Raw genomic sequence first — 19952 nt, forward strand, 5'->3', positions numbered from 1 at the left:
CTGTTGTCCATACTGTCCTGTCACATCAATTTTTGCCTATAAATAAAGAGGTTTTTTCTTCATTGGAGGTGTACGAATTTTGACAAACTTTGTTGCAGAGAGCAAGAACTCTTTTCCCTCCATTTTTGTCTCTGTTTTAGGTGAGAGTCTGAAAAAAAAAAAAAAAAGAGAGATTTCCCTTTTGTGTAAAGGCAAAAACCTAGAGCCAAAGAATATGAACACTCATACTTTGTGGCTTGCTTTACTTTTTTGTGTTTTATTTGTGTATTTTATAATAGTGATTTGTAATATTGACTCCATGATTGACAGGGGGCTTCACTACTAGTGACTATCATCAATTGATGCATGATAACTCGTATTTTGCTAACCATACGTGTGGAGATTGTAGCAATATAATCTTGTCCTCAAATTTGTTTCTTGCATATATCCCAGAGATGAATGATATGTGTAGCGATAGCACTGAGAGGTTGCTCACCTTAATAAGTGCAAATTACTTATAATCCAAATAAACAAAAAAGATACAAATTATAGATTAACTCCAAATATTTGGATCTTAAGAGACGAGCAAGTATGGAGAAAGCACTGAGAAGTTCCTCACCTTAATTATGAAGTTAATAGATGTTTTATATTGCCTCGAAATGTTAAACTCTCATGTTTTACATATGATTAGCTAAATTTTCCTTCACTACCACACCAAACCACCGAGTCATGTTTTATCACACTTCACCACCATATTCACCTTGATGCTCTTACTAGCACCATTAGTGTAAATAGCTAGAAATTTACACTGTGCATATTTTATACAATATACTCACTACATAAGATTATGACATGAGATAAATTCATTTTTGGAAACTAATTTCCTGTGTTCAACTATGGACTTTTCACAAAATCTCTTTCGATGTTTGGAATTGGGCGAGAAAGAGGAAACTTGTACTAATGTTTCATCATCATGCATGTGGCAACACATAGGTAAGGCGCACACCTTTTATCACATAACACTAACCTAGACGTCATGTTTAGTCGCATTATTTGAGCTTTGCATGGTTGACGAAGCTAAAGATGTATATGCTAAATGATACAATCCAGTAGATCAATTTATGATGTTAATGCAACAAAATTAAGTCCTTGGAGACCATATTAATTCTAAAGTTAAATTCAAAGAAATTGTAGTAAGGAGGGTGCTTACCGTTTTAGCTTCAACTAAAAGAATTTATAGAATTTGCCTTACTTTTTGTTTCGTAGTAATGTAGAAGTAAAGTGCTGAACCCTAGAGAATCTGGGGAAGTAGAAATTCAAATTGAAATCTAAAAACGAATCTCAAGAAGGTGGTTAGAAGACAAAAGAAATCACTAAAAATATTGTGCAAGAATGTAAAAGAGAGCTTTTAGTGGCAACAGACAAGAAGAAGATTAGAGAAGACAAATTTCATTTGATTCTTATTTCAAATCTACAAAGACAATGAATTAACTCTCAACAGAAGTATTGTGGCATGGAGTATGGGGATTTATTGCAACTTTTATGGGTGTAGTACAAGAGAAAATAAGAATGCTTACCATTCGACTCTTAATCAAGTCACCTTTTGAAATCAACTTGCTTGATTTTTCTTTGGGTGATTTGACTATGATCCAAGAATTGAGAGTAATTCAAACTTGAAGTTTCTTTTTATGATTTGACTAAGATCCAAGACTTGCTCTCTATTTGAAAGTCATATCATTCAAACAACGAGATGACATTACAATAGATGACATTACAATAGATGACGTTACAATTCATAAGAGAAGTTCACAATGGCAAGATTGACAATTGAACCAAAGAAAATTCAGTCTAGAATTCATCTTTTATTTTCATTAAGAAACTAGTATATCTTACGTACATAGAATTAATATTAAATTGAACTCAATTTTATAAGTTATGGTTACGTAGAAATGATTAATTAAATTCAACTCAAGATTAACATGCTTAACTTTAATTTTCAAACAAAAAACATTGGAACACCTTGCATACTCATACATTCAAGAAACAACTATTAATTTTTGTAAACTAAAATTCACACAATCAAACTCATACTTTCTTGAAGAGAGTTAAAGAAATAAAGCATACTAGACTTGATAACAATTTGAAATTTTTCAAAAAGAAGCAAACCCCATAAACCCTTTACCTCATTGGGAAGGTTTTTCCCTCATGGATAATGAAAAATGTTGCTGGAATTGAAGTATTGGATAATCAAATTGAGAGAAATTGAGAGAGAAAATTGGCACAAGTTTTTTTTTTTTTAAAAAAAAAATTATTATGGAATGAAGTGATTGAATTGTTGTGAATTGGGGAGAAAACCCTTAGGGGGGTCTTTATAAGGAAAACATAAGAAAAAACTGCCCTAGAATTCGAAACCACAACCTCTAGGCTCAAGCGCATGTGGATTAACGGAAAATTGATGATTTTCAGAAAGTTGTGACTTAATTACAACTTTGCCACTCAGAATTATGTTAAAAAAATGATTTTGGAGTATTTGAGGTTTGAACTTGTGATCTGGAGGTGGTGTGCTTGGTTCTGAGGCTGACGCGTGTCACGCATACTTTGAGTTATTTCCGAAAATGTATAAGAAAATATTCCGTGTCCTTGGTTATTCGCACCGGTGAGCTTGGGCTCGAAAATGTTGAAAATATAGGTGCTGTTGGGATTCGATCTTGTAACCTTCATAAGAAACGAGGAATCGCATAATTATTTAGTCGAATCACACTTCCCAGTTCCCAACCATAGTCGATATGATCTCGTAGGCCCACAGACTACAAAGAATTAGAATTACTTAGTAACAAAACCAAAGTATTAGAACATAACAAACAAACTTACTTATTTGATGATTTTACCTAAAATGGATGTAGAAATTCCGGTATATTGTACTTAATAATGTAGTCCTTACTATTCTTAGACCTCTTTATGTAGTTTTCGGCCTTACGAACCAAATCTCGTTGCAATTTCGAGAATTTCCTCTCCTATAGAATGTTTTCCCAATCAAGACTACTAAAGTAATCAATGTATTCAATGTCCAAGAACAACCTCATGTCTACAAAGGCTCTCGCTTTCTCCCTACCCTTCATAGCCAGCTTAGTGTAATGGACCACTGTCATCTTCACAGCGTCTACATCGTATTCAAACGCCAATTTTCTGTTTTCCTCTTCAAGGGCTTTAGTGTGAATACCCTTTGTCATAGAATTCTTGTAATACATGAGAATTGTCTCTTCCGGTTCACATTCAACTCTTAAAGCCCATATGAATTGGGTGTCGACCACGATCTTGTCACTAGTAAGAAGTCATTCTTGGTAAATGTCACTATTATGCCATTCAAATTGAAAGTAATAACATCCCTCATGTTGTCTTTCACTTCCCCTAGTAGGATATAATGAAAAGTGGACCATTGAATTTTACGTCCATATCGATGAAGCGACCGAACATCGTCCTTTTGAAGAGATCAAGCTATGTAGGTGTAAGCTTCTCCTTCATTGGCTAGTGTAATGTTAAAATAGTGGCTTGGCCAAGAAACCGATCCTTCAAATAGTTTTGAATTGACTAGTCATGCTGCATAGGAAACAAAATGAAAAAAAAAGTATGATTAGCACTAATAAATCATTGCTCCTTGCTCCTTGTTTTACTTCGATGCTTAACATACTCGAAACTCGATGCTCCTCACATCCCACTGAACATGATACCTAAACTTGGTATTCGACCACTGTATACTTGTTACACGACATCATATAATCAACACCGATGCTTACTACTTGTTCATAAACATAATCCGTGTTTGTTAGCATTAAACCTTAGTTCTTTGTATTGAACAAGAGGGAAACAAAAGATTGTGAGTATGCTTCTATTTTTGAACTCCACGATGGGACAAATGAGATAGAAAAATGAGGTGAATGATACATTTTGCAAGTATCAGAGACATCAAATAAGTATGATGAATCACATGAAAATGATGAATATGATTTGAGGAGGATAGAATTAGAGCACCAAAAATTTTGAAATGAGGATAGGAAGCGTTATGAGAGAACAACAAAGATTTTTTTTGTTTTGTTTTAAGTATTCAATTATTGAATGGGGAATCGAGATTGAGTAACGAGCAAGATGATATCATGCATCGAGTAAGAGTGTATATCAAGTAACTTAAAAATATATCAAGTATCGAGTAACTTAAAAATATATCAAGCTTGTATGAGCATATTGAATTTGGGGGCAAACATGTAACTTCACACGGTGCCGATGTAATCAAAAGACCATTTTTCTTTGAGTTGAAAAAGGTGGACCATTTTCTCGGAGGCCCGTACAAAAAAAATATCTTCAATTTTTCTACAAACATGCCCTTAGTTTTTCACTGGTTTCTAGAAATGGATCATTGCACAATAGCACGTTTAGGGTCAGGTTGTGTATGCAAAAATTTTAATCTATACTTCATTAATCTATGATTTTTTTTGGTTGAGAGTATGTATTGTGTGATGATTTATTTTTACAAGCAATTTTAATAAAATGGTCTAATTGACGAATTAAGGGGAAGAGAAAGGGTTTAGGTTTGCGCGCAACAACAGTACCAAAATCTCACTGTTGCTAGTCCACAGCTTCCTTCGTCATAGCCATTGTCCTCTTCTTTCTCCGGGTCAGTTCGTCCGTTTTTGAAGAAGTAATTGGAGCAATTAGATATCAGAGTTGAGTAAATGTGGTATCTCTGTGTGTTCTATCACCGTCTTTTGGATTATCGGAAGGCCGAGGTCGAGTCTCTGGCCGAGTTGTTTGGTGAAAATGGCGACCACAAAGGGAAGAAGTTGGAATGGAAGCTTCCTCTTCACCATCACCCTGATTCTCCTTTCCATTTCGTCGACCTCTCTTCAGACGATATCGCTCGGAACATCGCTAACCGAAGTCAGCCATCTCGTTTCGTTTTTGGTTTTTGTCTTAATTGGTTCCAATTTCTTTCATTTACTTTCGTTTGGTTTGGTTTTGTGTAGGTATACTAGTGAAGGGGATGTATGAACTCTGGGGTCAAGGAAGTGACTACGAGGAGCTAGAGGAGTCTATTAGAAATTTTCCGGAAGAACGGAAGTCGCCATACTTACAACCTGGAAGCTCTTTCAAAATTTCTGTAGAGAGCTTTGGGAAGGCTATCAGCTTCCAGGAACAAAATGAACGTATTCAGGGGCTAGCGTACATCCCTTTCAAGGTATGATAGTTTTTGTAATCTAGTTTAAGCTCCCTTGTATTTATTTGTTTATTTTTGAGCTATTGAAATCCAATCGTTTTGCTTATAATGGATACTAGAGACACTATCGTTATAGTTTGGAATGCTCACTTCAGTGGATGGAATCAAATTGATGTGTGTTAAAACTCTTATAATGTGGACAGACTATTTGAGCTTGAAGATTTTGTTTAAGTGCTGAATCAAAGACAATCAGGCTAGAAATTATCAATTCTGGTACCTCTCATTTTGTAGGTAGAGAATTGATAGATAAAACAAAATTGCAATGCAATTTGTGAATTGGAACTATTGACAAGTATAAGCACTGAGAATGAATTGAAGTATTATGGCCAAATCATATTCGTTTGGCGTGTCAATAAAGGGGGAGGGGGCAAAAATGAACAGCATTGTTGGTTATATCTTCTAGTTAGTAATATTTTTTAAAATAATATTTTGAACAGTTTATCTAAAAAAGATTTTGTAATAGATAAAAATCTCTTAACAAGAAACGATTATTAAAAAGCTACGAATGAGTACAAAAATTCACAATCAAACTTGAGAAATTGAGAATTTAAGAACTTGTAGCAAAGTTTTGTTTGTGAAATGGCTTTGGTGTTAAAGGGTTGAGACCCCAAACATGAATGTCCCTTCTTCCTAGCCTAAAATCAAACTCTCCTATCGAAGATAGAATTTGCATTGTTTCCAAAACGAGGAAACGCAGAGCAGAAGGGTCTATTTCCCACCCTCTGATCTTCCCAAAAGTATGCTTCCTTCCCTTTCCCATCGCATAACGAACAAGATGGGACAAGAGATGGCCATTCAATTTCTCTCTTCCAATTAAACTTGTGGAATTTTTCATGGAGTCAGATAAATAATTTTCAGTAGTTAAGGTAGGGAAAGGGGTTAATGGGTTCTATGAATACATTGATAAGGTTGGAAGTATGGCAGAATTTGTGGTGGTGAAATCTAAGTTTGTGAAAGCACCCAAAGTTGCCTCAAGAGCAACTATTTGTTGCAGAAAATTCATTTTGAGATTTGTCGGTTGTTGTTGAACCATCGTCTGGGAAGTACCACTCTAACCTTGGATGTTTAGTGACAAGCCACAAGCAAATTTTCCTTTGTGGAAGGCGGAAGACTCACCACTTTCAACCTTGGGATAATTACCGGTAGTAGGATTGAGGAAGTTCACTAGTTCGATTGAAATGGAGTAGCGCGGCGACTGCGAACAAAAAGGTTGGAAATTGGGAGGTAGCGGTGTCTTATATTGTGAATGAGAGAGTCTGTTGGATTGCTGGTGACTGGGAGGTAGTGGCGCCGTAGGACGACATTGGCTACTGAAGAACTACTACTGAGGATCTGTGAAAGAGAAAGGCCAATCAAGGAAGGGACCATTGAAACTTGATCGATCAATGGCAGCAGTGGACAAATGGTAGCGTTGTACGAGTTTTCGAGTAGAGTTGGTGGTGGAAGGTAGGTCGGTATTGGTTGACGGCACCTGTATGGCAGTGGTAGCTTTGACAGGAAAAATGGCAGCGACAGTGGTGAGGTCAGCAGTAGCAACAATGGTGAGGTCATCGCTGGTGGTTAAGGGCTCCGTAGTAGGTTTTCCATTGGTTGATTTTCGTCAATGGTAGCTAGGGTTTCATTGCTCTGATACTATGTTGAGAAGAGAAAACACAAGTTATATGTGAAAAACCCTAGTATTGGGAGAAAAAACCATGATAGTAGCCTTTCTTATTATTTTCTAAATAATCAAAAGAATTCATGGGGAAGCATAGTCTTAACAAAAAAGATAATAAAACTAGGGTACAATAAATTACAAAATACCTTTAGGGATATAAACACCCAACTAACCCCTTATTTATGACGAAAAGAAAAGAAAGAAAAGATGAAAATAGAAAGTACTATCCATCTACTGAACTTCTTAGGGGGCGTTGGGGCAAGTAGTTGGTCATTATAGTCCTAGGTTATTATAGTTGAGTTATAATAGTTTGTGTTTAATGTAGATTGTTTTCGTTGTAGTTATAATAGTATGTATTTGAGGTGTAAACTATTTTAGTTTGAAAAGGAAATAGCAAACACTGTAATAAAGAATAAAAAAGGATGAATGTAAAATAATATAAACTGTATCAAATAGTCAATGCTATAGCAAATGGGGGTTTTGAAACAATGTTGAAAGTAGATAATTGGGGATTACAAAACAGTGTATTTTGTTAAGATGTTATCTCTTTGGTCCTTGATAGAAGGATACGATGAGGGCTCTATGGGGGTGTCAACCTAGTTGAGATATTCGGGTGCTCCTCCTGACTCTTAATTCTTTCCTTTTGGATGCTCCTTGTATAGTTCTCGTGTACTTTGAGATTTAGTCTTGATTTTATTAATAAATTTTTTAGGCTTTTCTCCTATAAGAAAAAATAGTATTTATTGTAGCAAGAGGTGATTATTTTAGTCTTAGATAGTCCTTGCCCCAAACGCCCCTTACTTGTTTCATTCATGCAAATGAGAAAATACAATCAATTTTCTTAATTTTGTACATTTGTTTTCTTCATGTTTCACTTCCTGACCTGGGAATTTTATTCTTTTTGAAGAAACTTGGTGGTATGTTGATCAATTGGGGCAGTTATGCGACCTCATACTTCATTTATGTTACAATGGCATTAAGACATGGTCTCATGCAATTATCATGGCTTCACATCATAAATGGTATCAATTAAGTGGTAGAAGTCCTATCAATATCATTTTCTTCATGCTTCATTTATGTTACAATGGCATTTACATTTGCATGTCAAAAGCCAGGGGTTACAGCTTTTGGAGATCTGGTAGAGCCAAAAGGCCATGTATTAGTCAAATGAATGGTATGTAGTTCCACTGGTTGGGTTGTGGAAGCCAAACTTGTCTCAGCCGTTAAATGTATTTTTCTAGATTTTGGTCCGACTTTAGTCTTTATGGGTTCTTCATGGGGGGAGGGGGGGGAGGGGGAGTAAAGCCTCTTTGCTGATATTTTGAAAGATTTTTTCGAGCCTCTTCTGGTGTTTGGACTACTATGGCACGATAGCTACGAGGCTGCCGGTTGCATCTTCTTGCAAGTCTCTAGATTCACATGGGTTCGTTATGAGAGAGATATTTCGTTATGCTTTGTATTCATATTTCTTCGTTTTGGTTTTTTTTAGCTTAAATTTTTCTGTTGGCATTCTCTTATTAGCTTGTCATCTCTTTTGTTTGCCTAATTTTAGCATTTGTTGTTGTTGACTGAATTCTTCTCTATCTTTTGCTCTTAGTATAACATTCTTGTACTTTGAGCTTAAGTTTCATTTATTATTAATAAAGAGGCTTGTCTCCATTTAAAAAATAAATTAAGTAGTAGAAGTCCTATCAATATCAATTTCTTCTGTTAGCTCTTCTAGGTTCTACAGGTAATACCTGAATTTTGACACTGTTTTTAATATTCATTTGCTACACAAGCTCAACATGTCAATGTCTTCCTGTTTTAATAAATGGACGTGGATGGAATGTTTCAGGGTCAAGTTAATTTAAAAAGTCCAGATCATAAATTTTGTCTTTTGGAAACTGCTGATTACGGACTCAATAATGGACTTCCACCAATTGCTCAAAGGAGAATTTTTTTTGGCCGGGAGGTCGGTGGTGCCGATAGGAAGCTTATACCAACATATCAATTAAAAAGTCGCACTTATCTTGGGCCAACTGCCATGGATGCTGAAATGGCTTTCTTAATGGCCAACCAAGCATTAGCGACATCTGGAAAACTTGTCTTTGATCCTTTTGTTGGCACTGGGAGCATTCTTGTTGGCGCAGCTCATTTTGGAGCAATGACAATGGTAACTACTTTAAGGACATCACAATTTATCTCATAAAGAAATTGTCTGATTTTACAACATTTGGCTGATAGAAAACATGTGGGTGACTTAATATTCTAAATTGATAGCTTTGAACACATTCCTCTGAAGTCTTTTACTTTCTTTCTCATACATGACTTATGGGGCTACTTTTTCTATGCATTGGATATTATATTATAAGTTCGGGTTCAATCTTGTAGCGAACATTCATTGCATTCAGGGAACTTAATTTAAGGTAGTTTTCAGTTCCCATAGAATGCGTGTGAGAGAGATACCATTTGAATTCAAACTGACCAAAATGTATCAGGGGGCAGACATTGACATTAGGGTGGTACGTGATGGTCGTGGCCCTGATTGTAATGTTTGGAGCAACTTCAAGCAGGTAAATATGTTTTATAAATTCTTAGAACTCAAGGACACAAATGTACCACCTAAAGAATAAATCCTGTTCAAGTAAGGTCATGCTTTATAATAAAATTCTACAATTCTAGGTTTAGAAATTTTGTTCATGGTGCTAGTCTTGGTTTATAATGCTCTATGTTGAAAGTTTGAAACTCTATGACTAACAGTAAAATACATGTGAGGGTGACAAGCATGATAAAGGATAACCGACTGTACTGCTAGTATTTTGCATGTGCAATTTTCTGTGATTCAACTGATTATGATAATATCAAATTTTGATGCTTTATGTTCCTATGTATGATCATAGATGTTTCATGCTGTAATGGTACTAATCTGTTTATTACTGCTTGCAGTATGGATTACCACCTCCAATTGCACTGTTAAGAGCAGATAATAATCTTCCTCCCTGGCGTCCAGGATTGAAGGAGGTACAGCAGCAATATTTGCACCAGTACTATTTATTTATTTTTCGTGGTGCTGAAGTTTCACTACCCTTGTTATATACTGATGGTCACTAATTCCTGTGGATACTGCTTAACATCTTTTTACAGATTTTCATTTACTTTTTATTTTTCTTAACAAGAACCTAATTTTTTCGTTGAGTAAATGTTTCAATGATTAAATGAAAAGTGACTGATGCCTAAAGAAAAAATGTAAAGTCATATGGAAGTGAATAAGGAACATAAATGAGAAAAAAAAAGTCAGAAGTATTCCAAAAAAAAAAAACTGAAAGAATAATCTTACAAAGAACTTGAGGCGCCAATCAAATTTGTATCTTCAAAAACCATAAGAGCTTAGAGAACAAAAAAAAAAAAAGAACCTAATTCTCCCATAACAAGAACCTAATTCTCCTCCTACTATATTGGTGGATTATTGGTGGTCTAACATTGCATTCCCGGTCCAATTTTACCTTGTCCTCAAGGTGGAAATCAGGAAAAGACTGCTGAAAATCGTCATAATTCTCCCAAGTGGCCTCATGTTTTGGCAACCCCTTCCAGCTTATTAAAACCTCCCAAACGCCTTTACTATTCTTCTGATATCCATAAATCTCATCAGGTTCAGGGTTTTCAGTCAAAAAGGGTACCCACTCCACCTTATCCTTGCATTCCCCAAAGGCTTTCTTCAACTGTGAAATGTGGAACACTGGATGTATTGTTGCTGAAGTAGGGAGTTTAAGTTTATAAGCTACATAACCAATCTTCTTCAGAATACGATAAGGACCGAAGTACTTAGGGGACAACTTCTCATTCCTTCTTTTTCGCATAGAAACCTGTCGGTAGGGTCTGATTTTTAAGAAAACCATATCTCCTTCAAATTCTACATGTCTTCTCTTCATATCTGCATAACTCTTCATCTTTTCTTGAGCTATTCGCAAATGCTCCTTCAAAGCCCCTAAAGAGACATCCCTTTCTTTAAGTTGCTCATCAAGCGTGGAGTTTGGAGTCTCTCTGTCTCCATAGTAAATAAGGGCCGGTGGCGTTCTTCCATAGCTTGAAAAGGAGTCACACCCAAGGATCGCTGGTATGTAGTATTATACCAATATTCTATCCAAGGAATCCACTTCACCCACTCTTTTGGTCTCTCTCCACAAAAACAGAAATATTTTGTCACGATCGGAAACAATGGATTGGGGAAATCCATGCTGTCTTACTACTTCCTTAATAAACAACTCAGCCACCACTTTAGCATCGAATGGGTGTTTTAGACTTAGAAAATGACCATATTTACTAAACCGATCCACCACCACCAAGATAACTCCATACCCCCACAACTTTGGCAGCCCTTCAATGAAATCCATTGAAATATCTTCCTCACACTCTACTTGGAATCTCCAACGGAACCAGTAATCCCGCAGGTGTAAGGACCGATGTCTTATTTATTTGGCAAAGGCACATTCTTTGCAGTATTTGTAACTTCTCATTTCATGCCCTCCCAAAACAGCTCTCCGGTCAATCTCTTGTATGTTCTTAGGAATCCCAAATGGCCCCTAAGGACAGAATCATGATAGGTATGCATAACGTTAGGAATCAATGAAGAAGTCTTTGCAATCACCAACCTTCCTTTATATCTAAGTATACCCTGCTGTAAGGAATAATTTTTAACTTCTTCATTCTGTGGCTTCATGATTATTTCTTTCAACTTCCCATCCCTATCTACCTCCTCCTTAATAATTTTCAGATCAATCAACGTCGGGGCCGTTAACTGATTAAGGAATACCGTGGGTGGTACTCGAGACAGGGCATCTGCTGCCTTATTTTCCAAGCCGGGCTTATATACTACCTCGAAGGAATAGCCAAGCAATTTTGCAATCCACTTATGATATTGTGGCTGTATGACCCTCTGTTCAAGTAAAAATTTAAGGGAATGCTGGTCAGTCTTGACTATGAACTGCCTTCTGATCAAATATGGCCGCCAACGTTGTACCGCCAACACTACTGCCATCAACTCCCTCTCATAAACCGGCTTGGCTCGGTCCCTCATTGCCAATGTGTGGCTATAGAAAGCAATAGGTCTCTTGTTTTGCATCAGCACCGCTCCCTCTCCATACCCAGATGTGTTTGTTTCTAATTCAAACGGTATATTGAAATTGCGTAAAGCTAATACTGGCAGAGTCATCATAATATTCTGTAACCTTAGGAAAGCTTTCTGAGCCTCATCATTCCATTTAAAAGACCCCAACTTCAATAACTAAGTTAAAGGTGCTGCAATGGAACCATAATGTTGTACAAATCGTCGATAATACCTGGTCAGTCCCAAAACTCCCCTAACTTCTCGTACATTTGTTGGAATTGGCCATTGCTTGATAGATCTTATCTTCTCCGGATCTACCTCTACTCCTTCCCCAGACAAAATGTGGTCTAAATATATATGCGAAACTACATTTCTTTTTGTTAGCATACAACTTGTGAGTTCTCAACACTTTTAATACCAACTCCACATGTTGACAATGTTCTTCTACCCCTCTACTATAAATCAGGATATCATCAAAGAAGACAAGGACAAATTTCCTCAAATATCATCTGAAAATATTATTCATCAAGGACTGAAAAGTTGCTGGTGAATTAGTTAGCCCAAAAGGCATTACTAGAAATTCATAGTGCCCTTCGTGCGTTCTAAATGCTGTTTTTTCTATATCTTGGTTACACATCCTAATTTGGTGATAACCAACTTTAAGATCAATTTTAGAAAACAGATTTGCACCATTTAATTCATCAAACAGCTCCTCAATAACAGGGATAGGGAACTTATCTGGAATTGTTACGTTATTGAGCACCGGGTAGTCAACACAAAACCTCCAACTCCCATCTTTTTTTTCTCACCAAAAGCACCGGACTCGAATAAGGACTTGTACTGGGACGAATAATTCCAGACGATAATATTTCATCTACTAGTTTCTCCATCTCTTCCTTCTGTTGAAACATGTACCTATACGGTCTAACGTTTACTGGATCTATTCCTCCCTTCAAGTGTATATGATGCTTGATATCCCTCCTTGGGGGTAATTCTTCCAGCCACTCGAACACATCCTTATACCGTGCTAACACAGATTGAACTTTCTCCTGCCTTGTGTTTGCCGCTTCCTCTTCCTGTCGGCCAATATCAATAATCCTTGCTTCCAAGGCTCTGCATTCCACCAAATATCCTTGGTCCAAGTTGGTCCAAGACTTTTTCAAACTAACTTGAGTCTTTGTTAAACTGGGATCCCCTTAATTATCACCTTCCTGTTTTCATGAAAGAAGGTCATGATAAGGTTTTTCCAATCCATTTCAGTCACCCCTAAGGAGTATAGCCATTGCATCCCAAGTATTACATCCACCCCTCCTAACTCCAATGGCAAAAAATTCTCTATTACTTCCTAACCGTCAAGGTCAACTTCCACCTTCTCACATATCCCCCTCCCTTTAATGGCAGTTCCCGATCCAAAAATAACTCCATAATTGGAGGTATCCTTTGTGTTCAACTTCAGCATCAACACCAGCTTGTCTGAAATAAAATTATGCGTGGCTCCGCAATCGATCAACACAATGACTTCTCTTCCTTGAATTTTCCCTCTAACTTTCATGGCACCAGGATTCGTCAGCCCCACCACCGAATTAATACATAATTCGACTACCCCTTCTATTTCGCTTTTCAACTCCATAGTGCACAACTCCCTTTGCTCATATACGTCTTCCTCTATAATTTCTTCTTCTACATTATCTGCCCGAATCACAAACATTCGTAGCTCCCTTATTTCTTTTGCCTTACATTTATGCCCCGAGTAGTATTTCTCATCACATTTAAAACACAATCCCTTCTCTCTCTTGGCTTGAAATTCGACATCTGATAAACGCTTAGATGGCCTTTCCTTTTTATTCTCATTGGTCGTTGATCCTCTCAATGTAATGGTTCTTATCGAAAATACAACGTTACCTCTGTTTTTCTGATAATTATTTGTTGCATTCGACTTAGTATGAACATAGGGGTAATATGGGAATTTCCCTCTATTATATCTCGGTAAATTTGCTTCCTTCCTTAAAATCTCCCTATTCTCTACCATTTGAGCGTACTGCATCATTTGTGAAAACCTCACTAGTCGACAAAACTCTACTTCTTGGTAACAACCCTCCAATAAAAGTTTCTTCCAAAATTTTCTCCTGAATATCCGATAAAGGGGCAACCAATTAACAAAAAGATTTCGATATTCCTCCGCACTTGAAGTTTGTTGTATTTGCAGAAACTGGCCGGAAAGAGACCCTTTTTGTATCGAACGAAATCGGATTAACAACTGTTCTTTCATATTTAACTAGTCAGTAAACTTATCTCTCCTCCTGAAACCGATACCAGTGTAGTGTCGGGCCCTCAAAACTAACCGTCGCTACCAGAAGCTTCTCGGAATCAGTTAATCTGTGTATCTGAAAATACCGATCCACGCGAAACAGCCACAAGTCTGGATCATCTTCGTTGAAGACAGGCATCTCAACTTTTAAAAATTTTTGCTGATCAGAATTTTCGTCTTCTATTTCACTTTTCTTCTCCTGATTTTCGTTTTTGATTTCTTTGCTTGTTGAACCTTCTCCTTCTTTAGATTTCGTCGGTGAAGTTTCTTATAAAAGAAATCGAAAATCGTGACCGTATTAGCCCTTCGTTCCTCACAGAGGAAAGGAATCATATTAAAAAAAAAGCAAGCTTCATTGGCTAAAAGAAGGGGATGAGAAGATGCTATTTTTATATTTAGGGCTTCCATTGGGGAGTTATCCATGACAAGCTACTTTTTGGCAGTCCATGATTGATAATAGACAAATGGAGAAGATTTAATCTGTCGAAGAGGAAGAGCAACTTTATGCCAATCCGTATTGATCAATCTCCCCCTTTATATATATGTCTTTGTTTGCAATGCCGGACACTGGAGCCTCCTCTTTGGAGAGGCTAGTGAGGAATTTTTCTGGGAGGGGCATGGAAGCAAAATCAACCACCTAGTTAAATGGGCCAAAGTTATTCGGCCTCAACTTGATGGAGGTTTAGGTTTGGGAGCACTACAAAATAAAAACTTGGCTTTCCTTGCCAAGTGGGGCTGGAGATTTACGAATGAAGAGGATTCTTTATGGAGGCAAGTTATCCGAAGCATCCATGGAAAAGAACCATTTAACTGGCACATGGTTGGTAATTCTGGTTATAGCCTTAAATGCCCTTGGATTCGTATCTCAAGAATTTGGAGGAAGGTGGAGTCCTTGCCCTCTTTCAAACTTGGTGATGGCTCAAGAATTTCCTTCTGGGCAGATGGGTGGATTGATAATCTTTCAAACTTTTGTAATTGCTGTGACTAGTTCTCAAACATGGAACTTGTCCAGGGACTTGCAATTATATTTTCATCCCTTTCCCCTTCAGCCTAAAAGTGCGACGGTTTACATTTCATTTTTCAATGATTCTTTTGTGCGCCTTCAAATTCCGCTTTATAGTACAGCCAAAGTTTTGAGGAAAAAGCCAAGACTCATGCGAGGTTAATGCATTAGCGACTCAATTTGAGGAATGTATAAGGAACATGAAAATAAACAAAAGTTAAGGAATGCCTCATCATGGTGTATTTTGTCTTAAGGCATTTGAAGACTATTCCATCTAGGAGTTTTATTTGAATTGGCGAGCCTTAACTTTTACATCATAGTCCTCTTGTATTGTTGTATTTTTTTTTTGTTCCTTCCTTGTTTGTACTCTCCCGCTATTTGGGTGTCTAATTTGGGCTGTGCATAAGCCTAAGTTTTACTTGGTTATATTAGATTCTTGGATATGATGAGGACGCTATGGGACTGTCAACCTAGTTGAGATGTTCGGGTGTGTCTCCTGATCCTTGGGCCTTTTTGTTCTATGCTCTTTACATAGTTCTTTTGTACTGTGAACATTAGCCTCATTTCTATCATTAATGAAATGGCTTGTTCTTTTTCAAAAAAAAGAAAAACCCATTTGTTTGTGTGCAACATTCAAATTCCTTTTCTAATTAATTCTACCGTCTTTTTGGCTACATATATTTGGAGTTCATTTTTTGCAACTTCTATAAGTAATCCTTCTCACCCTACCACTTAAAAATGTTTTACTTGTATTATTTGGTCGACTTTTCTAAATCTTAATGTTTGCAATTTAATAGAATTTTACTTTCATGAGTTGTCTGAAAGTTCTCACCAGGCACACAAGGGGAGATATGGCGAAAGCAACATCTGTCCGCAGTAGAATGTTTTAATTATTTATTGATGGGATGCTTGTTACAAGCTATAGCATTATATTTGCTATATGAGAAATTTCTATATTACTGAGTAAATCATAATAATTCAAAGTACATAACGATGTTTTACATAGGAAATAAATAGACCTCAAAGTAACCTCCACAGGAAAATTCATATATGGAAAATACCAAAAAGGAAAATACTAATAATTCATAAACCCTAATTTTCCTTTAACAACTTCCCTCAAACTCAAGGTTCTAGAATCTTGAACTTGAGTTTGCTAAGAAAACATCTAAATCAAATCAGTAGATCTAGGATAGAACAAAAAACTTATGATGAACCAAACACACAAGAAACTTCTTGGCTAAAGACAAACCCACAAAGAACGAAACGAAGAACTTCTGAGATAGAAGCATAGATCCTTGTATAGAGATCTATAACAACAAAATCTAGGAAGAACGGAAGAACTTATGGGCAATAACAAAGATCCTCATGGAGAGAGATGTAATAAATGACAGATGTTGCTGATCACACACAAAATTGAACTAGATTAATCTAAATCGCACTTATCTTGGGCCAACTGCCATGGATGCTGAAATGGCTTTCTTAATGGCCAACCAAGCATTAGCGACATCTGGAAAACTTGTCTTTGATCCTTTTGTTGGCACTGGGAGCATTCTTGTTGGCGCAGCTCATTTTGGAGCAATGACAATGGTAACTACTTTAAGGACATCACAATTTATCTCATAAAGAAATTGTCTGATTTTACAACATTTGGCTGATAGAAAACATGTGGGTGACTTAATATTCTAAATTGATAGCTTTGAACACATTCCTCTGAAGTCTTTTACTTTCTTTCTCATACATGACTTATGGGGCTACTTTTTCTATGCATTGGATATTATATTATAAGTTCGGGTTCAATCTTGTAGCGAACATTCATTGCATTCAGGGAACTTAATTTAAGGTAGTTTTCAGTTCCCATAGAATGCGTGTGAGAGAGATACCATTTGAATTCAAACTGACCAAAATGTATCAGGGGGCAGACATTGACATTAGGGTGGTACGTGATGGTTGTGGCCCTGATTGTAATGTTTGGAGCAACTTCAAGCAGGTAAATATGTTTTATAAATTCTTAGAACTCAAGGACACAAATGTACCACCTATAGAATAAATCCTGTTCAAGTAAGGTCATGCTTTATAATAAAATTCTACAATTCTAGGTTTAGAAATTTTGTTCATGGTGCTAGTCTTGGTTTATAATGCTCTATGTTGAAAGTTTGAAACTCTATGACTAACAGTAAAATACATGTGAGGGTGACAAGCATGATAAAGGATAACCGACTGTACTGCTAGTATTTTGCATGTGCAATTTTCTGTGATTCAACTGATTATGATAATATCAAATTTTGATGCTTTATGTTCCTATGTATGATCATAGATGTTTCATGCTGTAATGGTACTAATCTGTTTATTACTGCTTGCAGTATGGATTACCACCTCCAATTGCACTGTTAAGAGCAGATAATAATCTTCCTCCCTGGCGTCCAGGATTGAAGGAGGTACAGCAGCAATATTTGCACCAGTACTATTTATTTATTTTTCGTGGTGCTGAAGTTTCACTACCCTTGTTATATACTGATGGTCACTAATTCCTGTGGATACTGCTTAACATCTTTTTACAGATTTTCATTTACTTTTTATTTTTCTTAACAAGAACCTAATTTTTTTGTTGAGTAAATGTTTCAATGATTAAATGAAAAGTGACTGATGCCTAAAGAAAAAATGTAAAGTCATATGGAAGTGAATAAGGAACATAAATGAGAAAAAAAAAGTCAGAAGTATTCCAAAAAAAAAAAAACTGAAAGAATAATCTTACAAAGAACTTGAGGCGCCAATCAAATTTGTATCTTCAAAAACCATAAGAGCTTAGAGAACAAAAAAAAAAAAAAAGAACTTATTTAAATATTTTAAAGAGCTTTGAGTTTTGAGGTGGAAAAATTGTTCTCTTTGTGTTGTTTTTTTCCCCTGTTTTGTGGGGCTGTTTTGGATATGTTGTTTTTGGTTTTGGATCTTTGGTGGTTTGTTTTTATTTCCTTTGGTGCTTTGTTTTCATTTCCTTTGGTGCTTTGTTGTCATTTCTTTTAGTGCTTTTTTTTTTCTTCCTCTGTTTGTGTTTGAACTCCAGTATGTTGTACTTCAATAGTAAACTTTATTGATGAATAACGATGTAAATCCTTAGTAGAATATAAGAATACAAAGTCTCTCCAACTGTTATGCTATCTTTTAAGGATTAAACAAAAGACTCACTAATCTCTTTTAGTAACTAACTTTCTGTCCAAAACAGATTTCCTATTTATATTTCAACTAACCGACCTACTGCCTGACTCATTGACCCCTGGCCTTCTCACTAAGTAACTGCCCCTCTCAATGTCCTGAGTTTAATGTGGAGGAGCAAGCCATTTGTTCCGTTGGGCTAACCAAATCCAAGCCTGGTGTTTTTGTTGAGGCAATACAACATCTTTTAATTCTAGCTACACCAGCAGAGGTAATAATTTCCCAACACTGCTTTTTTCCTTTATGTGTTACTTTTGTCTTTTAGACTGGTATACATTGTCTGATCATGCAAAACTCAACAATAATCAAGACTTTAAACTGGTCTAAATCGATTGATCATGTAAAGTGACAAAGTCAAAACTAGCACATAGTACCTAGAGCTACTCTGTTGATTTGGCTGGTTTTCTGCACTATATCATTAAGTTAGGCCACTTGGATGTTGGGACCTCTTGGTTAGAAAATTCTTTCTAACAAGCAGGCTCAACCTCTTCATAAGTCATTCCACCCCTGATTAGCTTTTTTATGGAAGGTTGTAACATTTTACCGTTTAAGAAACAAATATAGGAAAGATGGTCATTCATTGATCAATATCCAGATGTTCTTCCAAAAGTTATTGCTACTGGCTCTACTAGGTCTACAGAGCTCCAAATTTCTTACACTCATGAAGCCAGCTTAAACAGAACTGATACTTAATATTTTTACTGGCTACAATTTTATGCAACAATATCTCTTCTTGCCTGGAGAAGGTCCCATATCATTTTTAGATAAAATGTCCACGTTTCTCTTTGTAATTTGGTGTATTGAGAGATTTTGTATTTTTCTTGTAGCTTGTTTCTCCAAATTATAGAGAGGTGTCCATTTTCCAAATTCTTTCACATGGGATAAAACACTAGTGTAGTTTAGGTTTAACTATGTAAAGTTTCTTTTTCTATACCATATTTTACGGTGGACTCGAAGTGCTTTCCTATTAGCATATGTGCTGTACTGTTTGTTCAAGCTCACTCATTTTCCCAACTTTTCACCTGACTAAAGCACATGAAATCAACAGTATTATCAAGGTATCCAGTGAATTAAATTTGCCTTACGTCTGGTTTAGGAGGTGTAATATCAAGGTATCCAGTGAATTAAATTCATGAAGTTACAACTGTTGGTTGTAGTCCCCTTTTTTTGCGGTTTTACATTTGTGTATTTGATGGAACCCGTAGATGAAAATAGTAATTCGACATTATTGATTGAAATAATAGAAAAACAAAGTTTTGTTTCCCTCTCTCTCAAGGAATAACAGAAAGATACTGAATTCCAAAACACTCAAAAACGGACTCTCCCGCCCTTTAACAAACTTATTTATATTGCTGCCCTTCTCATCACTAACACGTGCCTCACCCTCACGTGTTATTTCTTATTTTCTCTCCTCTTGTACTGATATGATATTGGTGGTCT

General features: G+C 36.4%; 1 protein-coding gene across 10 annotated transcripts in view; it reads left to right on the plus strand.

The window, feature by feature from the left end:
* The window catches only part of LOC116405078 (tRNA (guanine(10)-N2)-methyltransferase homolog), a 130221-nt gene extending 112095 nt beyond the window's left edge, over nt 1-18126 (plus strand). For 3 of the 10 annotated variants that reach the window (XM_031888702.1, XM_031888710.1, XM_031888708.1), the window contains 4 exons: nt 9386-9460; nt 9834-9908; nt 17215-17289; nt 17663-18112. In XM_031888702.1, the coding sequence (XP_031744562.1) occupies nt 9386-9460; nt 9834-9908; nt 17215-17289; nt 17663-17827 (390 nt within the window). In that variant the 3' untranslated portion in view covers nt 17828-18112. The other 7 variants (XM_031888700.1, XM_031888701.1, XM_031888703.1 and 4 more) reach the window with 7 other exon arrangements.
* The last annotated feature ends 1826 nt before the right edge of the window (nt 18127-19952 follow it).

This window comes from Cucumis sativus, chromosome 7, assembly GCF_000004075.3.
Source record: "Cucumis sativus cultivar 9930 chromosome 7, Cucumber_9930_V3, whole genome shotgun sequence".
Lineage (NCBI taxonomy): Eukaryota > Viridiplantae > Streptophyta > Magnoliopsida > Cucurbitales > Cucurbitaceae > Cucumis > Cucumis sativus.